The sequence below is a fragment of the Oncorhynchus masou genome, chromosome 24 (assembly GCF_036934945.1).
Source record: "Oncorhynchus masou masou isolate Uvic2021 chromosome 24, UVic_Omas_1.1, whole genome shotgun sequence".
Taxonomy (NCBI): domain Eukaryota; kingdom Metazoa; phylum Chordata; class Actinopteri; order Salmoniformes; family Salmonidae; genus Oncorhynchus; species Oncorhynchus masou.
In genome coordinates this window covers 11,885,780-11,901,310 of record NC_088235.1, presented here as the reverse complement: position 1 = coordinate 11,901,310, position 15,531 = coordinate 11,885,780, and the positions used below count along the sequence as shown (strand labels likewise).

The 15,531-nt window shown below is 48.3% G+C and overlaps 1 protein-coding gene across 2 annotated transcripts in view; it reads left to right on the top strand.

Moving 5' to 3' along the window:
- LOC135511841 (rho-related BTB domain-containing protein 1-like) overlaps positions 1-15,531 on the top strand; it is a 53,674-nt gene that overhangs the window by 37,355 nt on the left and 788 nt on the right. For both annotated transcript variants that reach the window (XM_064933326.1, XM_064933327.1), the window contains 4 exons: positions 1,011-1,129; positions 3,419-3,569; positions 14,314-14,402; positions 15,258-15,363. In XM_064933326.1, the coding sequence (XP_064789398.1) occupies positions 1,011-1,129; positions 3,419-3,569; positions 14,314-14,402; positions 15,258-15,363 (465 nt within the window). The remainder of the gene's footprint in view (positions 1-1,010; positions 1,130-3,418; positions 3,570-14,313; positions 14,403-15,257; positions 15,364-15,531) is intronic.

Below are 15,531 nucleotides of genomic sequence, written 5' to 3'. Positions count from 1 at the left end.
TCAGACGTCCCCTTCAGGTTGTTGTTATAATGTCTCTGTCTCTCAGACGTCCCCTTCAGGTTGTTGTTATAATGTCTCTGTCTCAGACGTCACCTTCAGGTTGTTGTTATAATGTCTCTGTCTCTCAGACGTCCCCTTCAGGTTGTTGTTATAATGTCTCTGACGTCCCCTTCAGGTTGTTGTTATAATGTCTCTGTCTCAGACGTCCCCTTCAGGTTGTTGTTATAATGTCTCTGTCTCTCAGACGTCCCCTTCAGGTTGTTGTTATAATGTCTTTGTCTCAGACGTCCCCTTCAGGTTGTTGTTATAATGTCTCTGTGTCTCAGACGTCCCCTTCAGGTTGTTGTTATAATGTCTCTGTCTCAGACGTCCCCTTCAGGTTGTTGTTATAATGTCTCTGTCTCTCAGACGTCCCCTTCAGGTTGTTGTTATAATGTCTCTGTCTCAGACGTCCCCTTCAGGTTGTTGTTATAATGTCTCTGTCTCAGACGTCACCTTCAGGTTGTTGTTATAATGTCTCTGTGTCAGACGTCCCCTTCAGGTTGTTGTTATAATGTCTCTCAGACGTCCCCTTCAGGTTGTTGTTATAATGTCTCTGTCTCTCAGACGTCCCCTTCAGGTTGTTGTTATAATGTCTCTGTCTCTCAGACGTCCCCTTCAGGTTGTTGTTATAATGTCTCTGTCTCAGACGTCCCCTTCAGGTTGTTGTTATAATGTCTCTGTCTCAGACGTCCCCTTCAGGTTGTTGTTATAATGTCTCTGTCTCAGACGTCACCTTCAGGTTGTTGTTATAATGTCTCTGTCTCTGACGTCCCCTTCAGGTTGTTGTTATAATGTCTCTGTCTCTCAGACGTCCCCTTCAGGTTGTTGTTATAATGTCTCTCAGACGTCCCCTTCAGGTTGTTGTTATAATGTCTCTCTGTCTCTGACGTCCCCTTCAGGTTGTTGTTATAATGTCTCTGTCTCTCAGACGTCCCCTTCAGGTTGTTGTTATAATGTCTCTGTCTCAGACGTCACCTTCAGGTTGGAGGATGGAACCATCAATGCTCACAGACCTCTGCTCATCTCCTCCTGTGATTGGATGGCTGCTGTGTTCGGAGGATCCTTCATGGAGAGTGCTAACAACGAGGTGAGTCGACAACACAGAGTAATATCTAGTGTTGGGGTTAGGGTGCTTTGTTCGGAGGATCCTTCATGGAGAGTTAACTTGTCTACAGCACAGTCTGGGTTAGGGTTATCTTCGTCCCAAATGGCACCCTATTCCCTATGTAGTAAACTACTTTTGAGCAGTGTATTTTAAGCAAACACTAAAACAGGAAGTACCAGTGAGGAGTTTAACACATCAGCCACTGGCTTCATTAATAAGTACATTGACAAAGTCATCACTCCACATACAATACCCTATAATGACAAAGAAAATACATATTTTATTGCACTTTTATACAAAATTAAATATAGAAATACCTTATTTACATAAGTATTCAGACCCTTTGCTATGAAACAGCAGGGAAATTGAGCTCAGGTGCATCCTGTTTCCATTGATCATCCTTGATGTTTCTTCAACTTGATTGGAGTCCACCTGTGGTGAATTCAATTGATTGGATATGATTTGGAAAGGCACACACCTGACCAGGATCCATAGGGAATATGGGATGTTGTCTCCAGTTGACCAGGATCCATAGGGAATATGGGATGTTGACCAGGATCCATAGGGAATATGGGATGTTGACCAGGATCCATAGGGAATATGGGATGTTGACCAGGATCCATAGGGAATATGGGATGTTGACCAGGATCCATAGGGAATATGGGATGTTGACCAGGATCCATAGGGAATATGGGAGGTTGACCAGGATCCATAGGGAATATGGGAGGTTGACCAGGATCCATAGGGAATATGGGATGTTGACCAGGATCCATAGGGAATATGGGATGTTGTCTCCAGTTCATTGATTAAACCCCAGGTAGCAGTAGGAACAGTGACATGACAGGCTCATCAGAGTAACGAGTAAAAATAGACGTCATTCAGAGGTCTTTAAATAGCCGTTAGAACAGCACTCTGTGTTCAGACAGTGTCCTTGTCCTGTTTCACTGCTCTCAGGCAGGCAGACAGGCAGGCAGGCAGGCAGACCAGCAGGGTAACAGTCTAACACTACCTCTCTCTGAACAGAGTCCTTGTCCTGTTTCACTGCTCTCAGGCAGACAGACCAGCAGGGTAACAGTCTAACACTACCTCTCTCTGAACAGAGTCCTGTCCTGTTTCACTGCTCTCAGACAGGCAGACAGACCAGCAGGGTAACACTACCTCTCTCTGAACAGAGTCCTGTCCTGTTTCACTGCTCTCAGACAGGCAGACCAGCAGGGTAACAGTCTAACACTACCTCTCTCTGAACAGAGTCCTGTCCTGTTTCACTGCTCTCAGGCAGGCAGACAGACCAGCAGGGTAACAGTCTAACACTACCTCTCTCTGAACAGAGTCCTGTCCTGTTTCACTGCTCTCAGGCAGACAGACCAGCAGGGTAACAGTCTAACACTACCTCTCTCTGAACAGAGTCCTGTCCTGTTTCACTGCTCTCAGGCAGACAGACCAGCAGGGTAACAGTCTAACACTACCTCTCTCTGAACAGAGTCCTGTCCTGTTTCACTGCTCTCAGGCAGACAGACCAGCAGGGTAACAGTCTAACACTACCTCTCTCTGAACAGAGTCCTGTCCTGTTTCACTGCTCTCAGGCAGACAGACCAGCAGGGTAACAGTCTAACACTACCTCTCTCTGAACAGAGTCCTGTCCTGTTTCACTGCTCTCAGGCAGGCAGGCAGACCAGCAGGGTAACAGTCTAACACTACCTCTCTCTGAACAGAGTCCTGTCCTGTTTCACTGCTCTCAGGCAGGCAGACAGACCAGCAGGCTAACACTACCTCTCTCTGAACAGAGTCCTGTCCTGTTTCCCTGCTCTCAGGCAGACAGACAGACCAGCAGGGTAACAGTCTAACACTACCTCTCTCTGAACAGAGTCCTGTCCTGTTTCACTGCTCTCAGGCAGACAGACCAGCAGGGTAACAGTCTAACACTACCTCTCTCTGAACAGAGTCCTGTCCTGTTTCACTGCTCTCAGGCAGGCAGACAGACCAGCAGGGTAACAGACAGACCAGCAGGGTAACAGTCTAACACTACCTCTCTCTTTATAACCATGGGGACATCTTTATTTTAGTGTGGTAGCAAGCTACTACCCGGTGTCCTAGTCTTTACAGAGCCTCTAGTCTGCTGCTAGTCTTTACAGAGCCCCTGTAGTCTCTAATGTTGGTCTTTACTGACATTGAAACAGGACATTTAGATGTTGTCAAATGATTTGTCTCTGTTCTTTCCTGTGTGTGTCTGTGTCTGCCTGCGTGTGTGTCTGTGTGTATCTGTGTGTTTAGGTCTCGTTCCCAGGCACCAGCAGGGTGTGTATGCAGGCTGTTCTGGAGTATCTCTACACCAATCAGCTTTGTCCCATGGCAGAGTTAGACCCTATGGAGCTGACAGCCCTGGCGAACAGACTCTGTCTCCCCAGACTGACTGCTCTGACAGGTACTAACCATAACCCTGGTTACCAGACTGTCTCCCCAGACTGACTGCTCTGACAGGTACTAACCATAACCCTGGTTACCAGACTGTCTCCCCAGACTGACTGCTCTGACAGGTACTAACCATAACCCTGGTTACCAGACCGTCTCCCCAGACTGACTGCTCGGACAGGTACTAACCATAACCCTGGTTACCAGACCGTCTCCCCAGACTGACTGCTCTGACAGGTACTAACCATAACCCTGGTTACCAGACCGTCTCCCCAGACTGACTGCTCGGACAGGTACTAACCATAACCCTGGTTACCAGACTGTCTCCCCAGACTGACTGCTCTGACAGGTACTAACCATAACCCTGGTTACCAGACCGTCTCCCCAGACTGACTGCTCTGACAGGTACTAACCATAACCCTGGTTACCAGACTGTCTCCTCAGACTGACTGCTCTGACAGGTACTAACCATAACCCTGGTTACCAGACTGTCTCCCCAGACTGACTGCTCTGACAGGTACTAACCATAACCTGGTTACCAGACTGTCTCCCCAGACTGGTTACCAGACTGTCTCCCCAGACTGACTGCTCTGACAGGTACTAACCATAACCCTGGTTACCAGACTGTCTCCCCAGACTGACTGCTCTGACAGGTACTAACCATAACCCTGGTTACCAGACTGTCTCCCCAGACTGACTGCTCTGACAGGTACTAACCATAACCCTGGTTACCAGACCGTCTCCCCAGACTGACTGCTCTGACAGGTACTAACCATAACCCTGGTTACCAGACTGTCTCCCCAGACTGACTGCTCTGACAGGTACTAACCATAACCCTGGTTACCAGACCGTCTCCCCAGACTGACTGCTCGGACAGGTACTAACCATAACCCTGGTTACCAGACCGTCTCCCCAGACTGACTGCTCTGACAGGTACTAACCATAACCCTGGTTACCAGACTGTCTCCCCAGACTGACTGCTCTGACAGGTACTAACCATAACCCTGGTTACCAGACCGTCTCCCCAGACAGACTGCTCTGACAGGTACTAACCATAACCCTGGTTGCCAGACCGTCTCCCCAGACTGACTGCTCGGACAGGTACTAACCATAACCCTGGTTACCAGACTGTCTCCCCAGACTGACTGCTCTGACAGGTACTAACCATAACCCTGGTTACCAGACCGTCTCCCCAGACTGACTGCTCTGACAGGTACTAACCATAACCCTGGTTGCCAGACTGTCTCCCCAGACTGACTGCTCTGACAGGTACTAACCATAACCCTGGTTACCAGACTCTGTCTCCCCAGACTGACTGCTCTGACAGGTACTAACCATAACCCTGGTTACCAGACTGTCTCCCCAGACTGACTGCTCTGACAGGTACTAACCATAACCCTGGTTACCAGACTGTCTCCCCAGACTGACTGCTCTGACAGGTACTAACCATAACCCTGGTTACCAGACCGTCTCCTCAGACTGACTGCTCTGACAGGTACTAACCATAACCCTGGTTACCAGACTGTCTCCCCAGACTGACTGCTCTGACAGGTACTAACCATAACCCTGGTTACCAGACTGTCTCCCCAGACTGACTGCTCTGACAGGTACTAACCATAACCCTGGTTACCAGACCGTCTCCCCAGACAGACTGCTCTGACAGGTACTAACCATAACCCTGGTTACCAGACCGTCTCCCCAGACTGACTGCTCTGACAGGTACTAACCATAACCCTGGTTACCAGACTGTCTCCCCAGACTGACTGCTCGGACAGGTACTAACCATAACCCTGGTTACCAGACTGTCTCCCCAGACTGACTGCTCTGACAGGTACTAACCATAACCCTGGTTACCAGACTGTCTCCCCAGACTGACTGCTCTGACAGGTACTAACCATAACCCTGGTTACCAGACTGTCTCCCCAGACTGACTGCTCTGACAGGTACTAACCATAACCCTGGTTACCAGACTGTCTCCCCAGACTGACTGCTTGGACAGGTACTAACCATAACCCTGGTTACCAGACCGTCTCCCCAGACTGACTGCTCTGACAGGTACTAACCATAACCCTGGTTACCAGACTGTCTCCCCAGACTGACTGCTCTGACAGGTACTAACCATAACCCTGGTTGCCAGACTGTCTCCCCAGACTGACTGCTCTGACAGGTACTAACCATAACCCTGGTTACCAGACTGTCTCCCCAGACTGACTGCTCGGACAGGTACTAACCATAACCCTGGTTACCAGACTGTCTCCCCAGACTGACTGCTCTGACAGGTACTAACCATAACCCTGGTTACCAGACCGTCTCCCCAGACTGACTGCTCGGACAGGTACTAACCATAACCCTGGTTACCAGACTGTCTCCCCAGACTGACTGCTCTGACAGGTACTAACCATAACCCTGGTTACCAGACTGTCTCCCCAGACTGACTGCTCTGACAGGTACTAACCATAACCCTGGTTACCAGACCGTCTCCCCAGACTGACTGCTCGGACAGGTACTAACCATAACCCTGGTTACCAGACCGTCTCCCCAGACTGACTGCTCGGATAACCCTACCAGACCGTCTCCCAAGAGACAGGTACTAACCATAACCCTGGTTACCAGACCGTCTCCCCAGACTGACTGCTCTGACAGGTACTAACCATAACCCTGGTTACCAGACCGTCTCCCCAGACTGACTGCTCTGACAGGTACTAACCATAACCCTGGTTACCAGATTGTCTCCCCAGACTGACTGCTCTGACAGGTACTAACCATAACCCTGGTTACCAGACCGTCTAACCCCCAGACTGACTGCTCTGACAGGTACTAACCATAACCCTGGTTACCAGACCGTCTCCCCAGACTGACTGCTCTGACAGGTACTAACCATAACCCTGGTTACCAGACCGTCTCCTCAGACTGACTGCTCTGACAGGTACTAACCATAACCCTGGTTACCAGACTGCCTCCCCAGACTGACTGCTCTGACAGGTACTAACCATAACCCTGGTTACCAGACTGTCTCCCCAGACTGACTGCTCTGACAGGTACTAACCATAACCCTGGTTACCAGACTGTCTCCCCAGACTGACTGCTCGGACAGGTACTAACCATAACCCTGGTTACCAGACTGTCTCCCCAGACTGACTGCTCTGACAGGTACTAACCATAACCCTGGTTACCAGACCGTCTCCCCAGACTGACTGCTCTGACAGGTACTAACCATAACCCTGGTTACCAGATTGTCTCCCCAGACTGACTGCTCTGACAGGTACTAACCATAACCCTGGTTACCAGACCGTCTCCCCAGACTGACTGCTCTGACAGGTACTAACCATAACCCTGGTTACCAGACCGTCTCCCCAGACTGACTGCTCTGACAGGTACTAACCATAACCCTGGTTACCAGACCGTCTCCCCAGACTGACCGCCCTCACAGGTGCTTGATCCGTCAGCAGTCTGCTCTGCCCAGACCCATCTGTTTTGAGATTTGGGCTTTGAGACTGTAGAATATTGTTCTAGTTGTAGACCTTCAGTTACGTAGCATTCAATATCCCCAGGTAATGTCAATGGGGAGATAACATGGCTGCAGTGCATCACAATCCAGAACCCCAATGTCCCAACTCTCTCAGGGGGTGTTCCTAAATTGACTCCAATGTGTGAGTGCTCCTCAGTGCATTCTGGGTCATTCATAAATTCATAGTGTTGACAGATTGTTTGTTCGAAATCCACTGGCTGAGGAGCGGGGTCGATCAGGACGCACTGGCTGAGGAGCGGGGTCGATCAGGACGCACTGGCTGAGGAGCGGGGTCGATCAGGACTCACTGGCTGAGGAGCGGGGTCGATCAGGACTCACTGGCTGAGGAGCGGGGTCGATCAGGACGCACTGGCTGAGGAGCGGGGTCGATCAGGACTCACTGGCTGAGGAGCGGGGTCGATCAGGACTCACTGGCTGAGGAGCGGGGTCGATCAGGACGCACTGGCTGAGGAGCGGGGTCGGTCAGGACGCACTGGCTGAGGAGCGGGGTCGATCAGGACGCACTGGCTGAGGAGCGGGGTCGATCAGGACGCACTGGCTGAGGAGCGGGGTCGATCAGGACGCACTGGCTGAGGAGCGGGGTCGATCAGGACGCACTGGCTGAGGAGCGGGGTCGATCAGGACCCACTGGCTGAGGAGCGGGGTCGATCAGGACTCACTGGCTGAGGAGCGGGGTCGGTCAGGACGCACTGGCTGAGGAGCGGGGTCGGTCAGGACGCACTGGCTGAGGAGCGGGGTCGGTCAGGACGCACTGGCTGAGGAGCGGGGTCGATCAGGACTCACTGGCTGAGGAGCGGGGTCGATCAGGACGCACTGGCTGAGGAGCGGGGTCGGTCAGGACGCACTGGCTGAGGAGCGGGGTCGATCAGGACGCACTGGCTGAGGAGCGGGGTCGATCAGGACTCGCTGGCTGAGGAGCGGGGTCGATCAGGACGCACTGGCTGAGGAGCGGGGTCGGTCAGGACGCACTGGCTGAGGAGCGGGGTCGATCAGGACCCACTGGCTGAGGAGCGGGGTCGATCAGGACTCACTGGCTGAGGAGCGGGGTCGATCAGGACCCACTGGCTGAGGAGCGGGGTCGATCAGGACTCACTGGCTGAGGAGCGGGGTCGATCAGGACTCACTGGCTGAGGAGCGGGGTCGATCAGGACCCACTGGCTGAGGAGCGGGGTCGATCAGGACGCACTGGCTGAGGAGCGGGGTCGGTCAGGACGCACTGGCTGAGGAGCGGGGTCGATCAGGACGCACTGGCTGAGGAGCGGGGTCGGTCAGGACTCACTGGCTGAGGAGCGGGGTCGATCAGGACTCACTGGCTGAGGAGCGGGGTCGATCAGGACGCACTGGCTGAGGAGCGGGGTCGATCAGGACGCACTGGCTGAGGAGCGGGGTCGATCAGGACGCACTGGCTGAGGAGCGGGGTCGGTCAGGACGCACTGGCTGAGGAGCGGGGTCGATCAGGACTCACTGGCTGAGGAGCGGGGTCGATCAGGACGCACTGGCTGAGGAGCGGGGTCGGTCAGGACGCACTGGCTGAGGAGCGGGGTCGATCAGGACGCACTGGCTGAGGAGCGGGGTCGATCAGGACTCGCTGGCTGAGGAGCGGGGTCGATCAGGACGCACTGGCTGAGGAGCGGGGTCGGTCAGGACGCACTGGCTGAGGAGCGGGGTCGATCAGGACCCACTGGCTGAGGAGCGGGGTCGATCAGGACTCACTGGCTGAGGAGCGGGGTCGATCAGGACCCACTGGCTGAGGAGCGGGGTCGATCAGGACCCACTGGCTGAGGAGCGGGGTCGATCAGGACGCACTGGCTGAGGAGCGGGGTCGGTCAGGACGCACTGGCTGAGGAGCGGGGTCGATCAGGACGCACTGGCTGAGGAGCGGGGTCGGTCAGGACTCACTGGCTGAGGAGCGGGGTCGATCAGGACTCACTGGCTGAGGAGCGGGGTCGATCAGGACGCACTGGCTGAGGAGCGGGGTCGATCAGGACGCACTGGCTGAGGAGCGGGGTCGATCAGGACGCACTGGCTGAGGAGCGGGGTCGGTCAGGACGCACTGGCTGAGGAGCGGGGTCGGTCAGGACTCACTGGCTGAGGAGCGGGGTCGATCAGGACTCACTGGCTGAGGAGCGGGGTCGATCAGGACGCACTGGCTGAGGGGCGGGGTCGATCAGGACGCACTGGCTGAGGAGCGGGGTCGATCAGGACGCACTGGCTGAGGAGCGGGGTCGATCAGGACGCACTGGCTGAGGAGCGGGGTCGATCAGGACTCACTGGCTGAGGAGCGGGGTCGATCAGGACTCACTGGCTGAGGAGCGGGGTCGGTCAGGACGCACTGGCTGAGGAGCGGGGTCGATCAGGACCCACTGGCTGAGGAGCGGGGTCGGTCAGGACGCACTGGCTGAGGAGCGGGGTCGGTCAGGACGCACTGGCTGAGGAGCGGGGTCGATCAGGACGCACTGGCTGAGGAGCGGGGTCGGTCAGGACGCACTGGCTGAGGAGCGGGGTCGATCAGGACGCACTGGCTGAGGAGCGGGGTCGATCAGGACGCACTGGCTGAGGAGCGGGGTCGATCAGGACGCACTGGCTGAGGAGCGGGGTCGGTCAGGACGCGCTGGCTGAGGAGCGGGGTCGGTCAGGACGCGCTGGCTGAGGAGCGGGGTCGGTCAGGACGCGCTGGCTGAGGAGCGGGGTCGATCAGGACTCACTGGCTGAGGAGCGGGGTCGATCAGGACGCACTGGCTGAGGAGCGGGGTCGATCAGGACGCACTGGCTGAGGAGCGGGGTCGATCGGGGTCGATCAGGACGCACTGGCTGAGGAGCGGGGTCGATCAGGACGCACTGGCTGAGGAGCGGGGTCGATCAGGACGCACTGGCTGAGGAGCGGGGTCGATCAGGACGCACTGGCTGAGGAGCGGGGTTGAGCTGATCATTCTGACCTTTTGATCATTGACCATTTTACTTTCTCTAGCAAAACTGGTTGAACTGTTTTCATGTTGTCTTGAGGGTGAGTGACTGTAACTGTTCTGCTAGCAGCCATTTCTGTTTCAAAATGATTTTATTTTTAAGCTTATTAAATCAGGCATATTACTGTATGTACAAGATGATTCCTGTGATTCTTTTGGAACATGACAACAGAACATACAACAAACCAAACAGAATGGAAACCACAACAACATACCAAACAGAATGGAAACATCAACAACAAACCAAATAGAATGGAAACATCAACAACAAACAACAAACCAAATAGAATGGACACATTAACAACAACAACAAACCAAACAGAATGGAAACATCAACAACAACAACAACAAACCAAACAGAATGGAAACATCAACAATAACAACAACATACCAAACAGAATGGAAACATCAACAACAACAACAACAACATACCAAACAGAATGGAAACATCAACAACAACAACAACATACCAACCAGAATGGAAACAACAACAACATACCAAACAGAATGGAAACAACAACAACATACCAAACGGAATGGAAACATCAACAACAACAACATACCAAACAGAATGGAAATATCAACAACATACCAAACGGAATGGAAACAACATCAACATACCAAACAGAATGGAAACATCAACAACAACAACATACCAAACTGAATAGAAACATCAACAACATACCAAATAGAATGGAAACATCAACAACAACAACAAACGGAATGGAAACGTCAACAACAACATACCAAACGGAATAGAAACGTCAACAACAACATACCAAACGGAATGGAAACGTCAACAACAACAACAAACCAAACAGAATAGAAACATCAACAACAACAACATACCAAACAGAATGGAAACATCAACAACATACCAAACAGAATGGAAACGTCAACAACATACCAAACAGAATGGAAACATCAAAAACAACAAACCAAACAGAATGGAAACATCAAAAACAACAAACCAAACAGAATGGAAACAACAACAACAAACCAAACGGAATGGAAACATCAACAACATACCAAACATAATGGAAACAACATCAACAACAACAACATACCAAACAGAATGGAAACATCAACAACAACAACATACCAAACGGAATGGAAACATCAACAACAACAACAAACCAAACGGAATGGAAACATCAACAACAACAACATACCAAACGGAATGGAAACATCAACAACAACAACATACCAAACGGAATGGAAACAACAACAACAACAACAACAACATACCAAACGGAATGGATACATCAACAACAACAACAACAACAACATACCAAACAGAATGGAAACATCAACAACAACAACATACCAAACAGAATGGAAACGTCAACAACAACAAACCAAACAGAATGAAAACATCAACAACAAACCAAACGGAATGGAAACAACAACAACATACCAAACGGAATGGAATCACCAACAACAACAACATACCAAACAGAGTGGAAACGTCAACAACAACAAACCAAACGGAATGAAAACATCAACAACAAACCAAACGGAATGGAAACAACAACAACATACCAAACGGAATGGAAACATCAACAACAACAACATACCAAACAGAATGGAAACAACATCAACAACAACATACCAAACAGAATGGAAACAACATCAACAACAACATACCAAACAGAATGGAAACATCAACAACAACAACATACCAAACAGAATGGAAACATCAACAACAACAACATACCAAACAGAATGGAAACGTCAACAACAACAAACCAAACGGAATGGAAACGTCAACAACAACAAACCAAACGGAATGAAAACATCAACAACAAACCAAACGGAATGGAAACAACAACAACATACCAAATGGAATGGAAACATCAACAACAACAACATACCAAATGGAATGGAAACATCAACAACAACAACATACCAAACAGAGTGGAAACATCAACAACAACAAACCAAACAGAATGGAAACATCAACAACAACAAACCAAACGGAATGGAAACATCAACAACAACAACATACCAAACGGAATGGAAACATCAACAACAACAACATACCAAACGGAATGGAAACGTCAACAACAACAACAAACCAAACGGAATAGAAACATCAACAACAACAACATACCAAACAGAATGGAAACGTCAACAACATACCAAACAGAATGGAAACATCAAAAACAACAAACCAAACGGAATGGAAACAACAACAACAACAACAACATACCAAACGGAATGGAAACATCAACAACAACAACATACCAAACAGAATGGAAACAACATCAACAACAACATACCAAACAGAATGGAAACATCAACAACAACATACCAAACAGAATGGAAACATCAACAACAACAACATACCAAACAGAATGGAAACATCAACAACAACAACATACCAAACAGAATGGAAACGTCAACAACAACAAACCAAACGGAATGAAAACATCAACAACAAACCAAACGGAATGGAAACAACAACAACATACCAAATGGAATGGAAACATCAACAACAACAACATACCAAACAGAATGGAAACGTCAACAACAACAAACCAAACGGAATGAAAACATCAACAACAAACCAAACGGAATGGAAACAACAACAACATACCAAACGGAATGGAAACATCAACAACAACAACATACCAAACAGAATGGAAACAACATCAACAACAACATACCAAACAGAATGGAAACATCAACAACAACATACCAAACAGAATGGAAACATCAACAACAACAACATACCAAACAGAATGGAAACATCAACAACAACAACATACCAAACAGAATGGAAACATCAACAACAACAAACCAAACGGAATGAAAACATCAACAACAAACCAAACGGAATGGAAACAACAACAACATACCAAATGGAATGGAAACATCAACAACAACAACAACATACCAAATGGAATGGAAACATCAACAACAACAACATACCAAACAGAGTGGAAACATCAACAACAACAAACCAAACAGAATGGAAACATCAACAACAACAAACCAAACGGAATGGAAACAACAACAACAACAACAAACCAAACGGAATGGAAACATCAACAACAACAACAAACCAAACGGAATGGAAACATCATCAACAACAACAACATACCAAACGGAATGGAAACATCATCAACAACAACAACATACCAAACGGAATGGAAACATCATCAACAACAACAACATACCAAACGGAATGGAAACATCATCAACAACAACAACATACCAAACGGAATGGAAACATCAACAACAACAACATACCAAACGGAATGGAAACATCATCAACAACAACAACATACCAAACGGAATGGAAACATCATCAACAACAACAACATACCAAACGGAATGGAAACATCATCAACAACAACAACATACCAAACGGAATGGAAACATCAACATCAACAACAACATACCAAACGGAATGGAAACATCAACAACAACATACCAAACGGAATGGAAACATCAACAACAACATACAAAACGGAATGGAAACATCAACAACAACAAACCAAACGGAATGGAAACAACATCAACAACAACATACCAAACGGAATGGAAACATCAACAACAACATACCAAACGGAATGGAAACATCAACAACAACAACATACCAAACAGAATGGAAACAACAACAACAACAACAACATACCAAACAGAATGGAAACATCAACAACACGAAGTCAATGGTAGAGGAGAAAAAAATGAAAAAAGTGCAGCACAGCTCTGTATGTGTCCTCAATAGTACCCTATTCCCTCTGTAGTGCCCTGCTGTTGACAAGGCACCAGGGGGAGGTTGTGTCCAGATTGACCCTATTCCCTCTGTAGTGCCCTGCTGTTGACAAGGCAGAAGGGGGAGGTTGTGTCCAGATTGACCCTATTCCCTCTGTAGTGCCCTGCTGTTGAACAAGGCACAAGGGGGAGGTTGTGTCCAGAATGACCCTATTCCCTTTATAGTGCCCTAGACAGGCTCTGGTCAAAAGGGACAAGGATGCCATGTTGGAGACGTCCTCTGGCCCCGGAGTATTCTGAGATTCATAGTGTATTTGTACCTGTGTCATTGTAGTTACAGTATTACTACAGTATTAAAACTGTAACTGCAGTGCTGCGGTAGCTGGGATTGCATACTGCTGGAGTGAACCTTTTTAACCCTTTCTGTGTTGTTTTTCTTGGGTAGCATCGTCTATAGAATATTGCTTTCAACTCTGGTTCTGAAACTCTATGTAGTTTATTATAAAGGTTGTCTGAAGAGGTTTCCTCTGTCTGCTCCACAGAACACTATGCAGTGAGTGAGCTGGTGAAAGCCTCCAAAGATGGACAGGATATAGACGGCGAAGTACTAACCTATCTGGAACTGGCTCAGGTTGGTTTACTAGAACAGGATATAGACAGAGGTACTCACCTGTCTGGAACTGGCTCAGGTTGGTTTACTAGAACAGGATATAGACAGAGGTACTCACCTGTCTGGAATGGTTCAGGTTGGTTTACTAGGAACACTGCATTTAAATATAGGATAATTGTTCCCAGTTTTAAACTGGCACCTGTTCTAGAACAGGATAGGATAATTGTTCTCAGTTCTGGAACAGGCTCAGGTTGGTTTACTAGAACAGGATATAGACAGAGGTACTCACCTAGGATGATTGTTCTGCAGGTTTCAATGTAGGATGATTGTTCTGCAGTTTTAAATATAGGATGATTGTTCTACAGTTTAAATATAGGATGATTGTTCTACAGTTTAAATATAGGATGATTGTTCTGCAGATTTAAATATAGGATGATTGTTCTGCAGTTTTAAATATAGGATGATTGTTCTGTAGTTTTAAATATAGGATGATTGTTCTGTAGTTGTAAATATAGGATGATTGTTCTGCAGTTGTAAATATAGGATGATTGTTCTGCAGTTTTAAATATAGGATGATTGTTCTGCAGTTTTAAATATAGGATGATTGTTCTGCAGTTTTAAATATAGGATGATTGTTCTGCAGTTTTAAATATAGGATGATTGTTCTGTAGTTTTAAATATAGGATGATTGTTCTGCAGTTTTAAATATAGGATGATTGTTCTGCAGTTTTAAATGTAGGATGATTGTTCTGCAGTTTTAAAAATAGGATGATTGTTCTGCAGATTAAATATAGGATAATTGTTCTACAGTTTTAAATATAGGATAATTGTTCTGCAGGTTTCAATGTATTTTCCTTCGTTTTGTTTTTCTTCCAGTTCCATAATGCTAACCAGTTAGCAGCTTGGTGCTTACATCACATCTGCACTCACTACAACAATGTCTGTGCCAACTATCGCAAAGAGATCAAGGCCAAATCTGCAGGTGAGTTATTCGTCCGCTGGTTCTGATCAGCACACAACCAGTCATCACAATCAATGAACGGTGAACACTGAACAGTTTGGTTTTGGGATTCTATTAATGTGTTTCCTGTCAGATAGTAAGGCAGATACCCTCTTCTCTTTATAATGTCAGCTGCTTTTCTTTATTTCC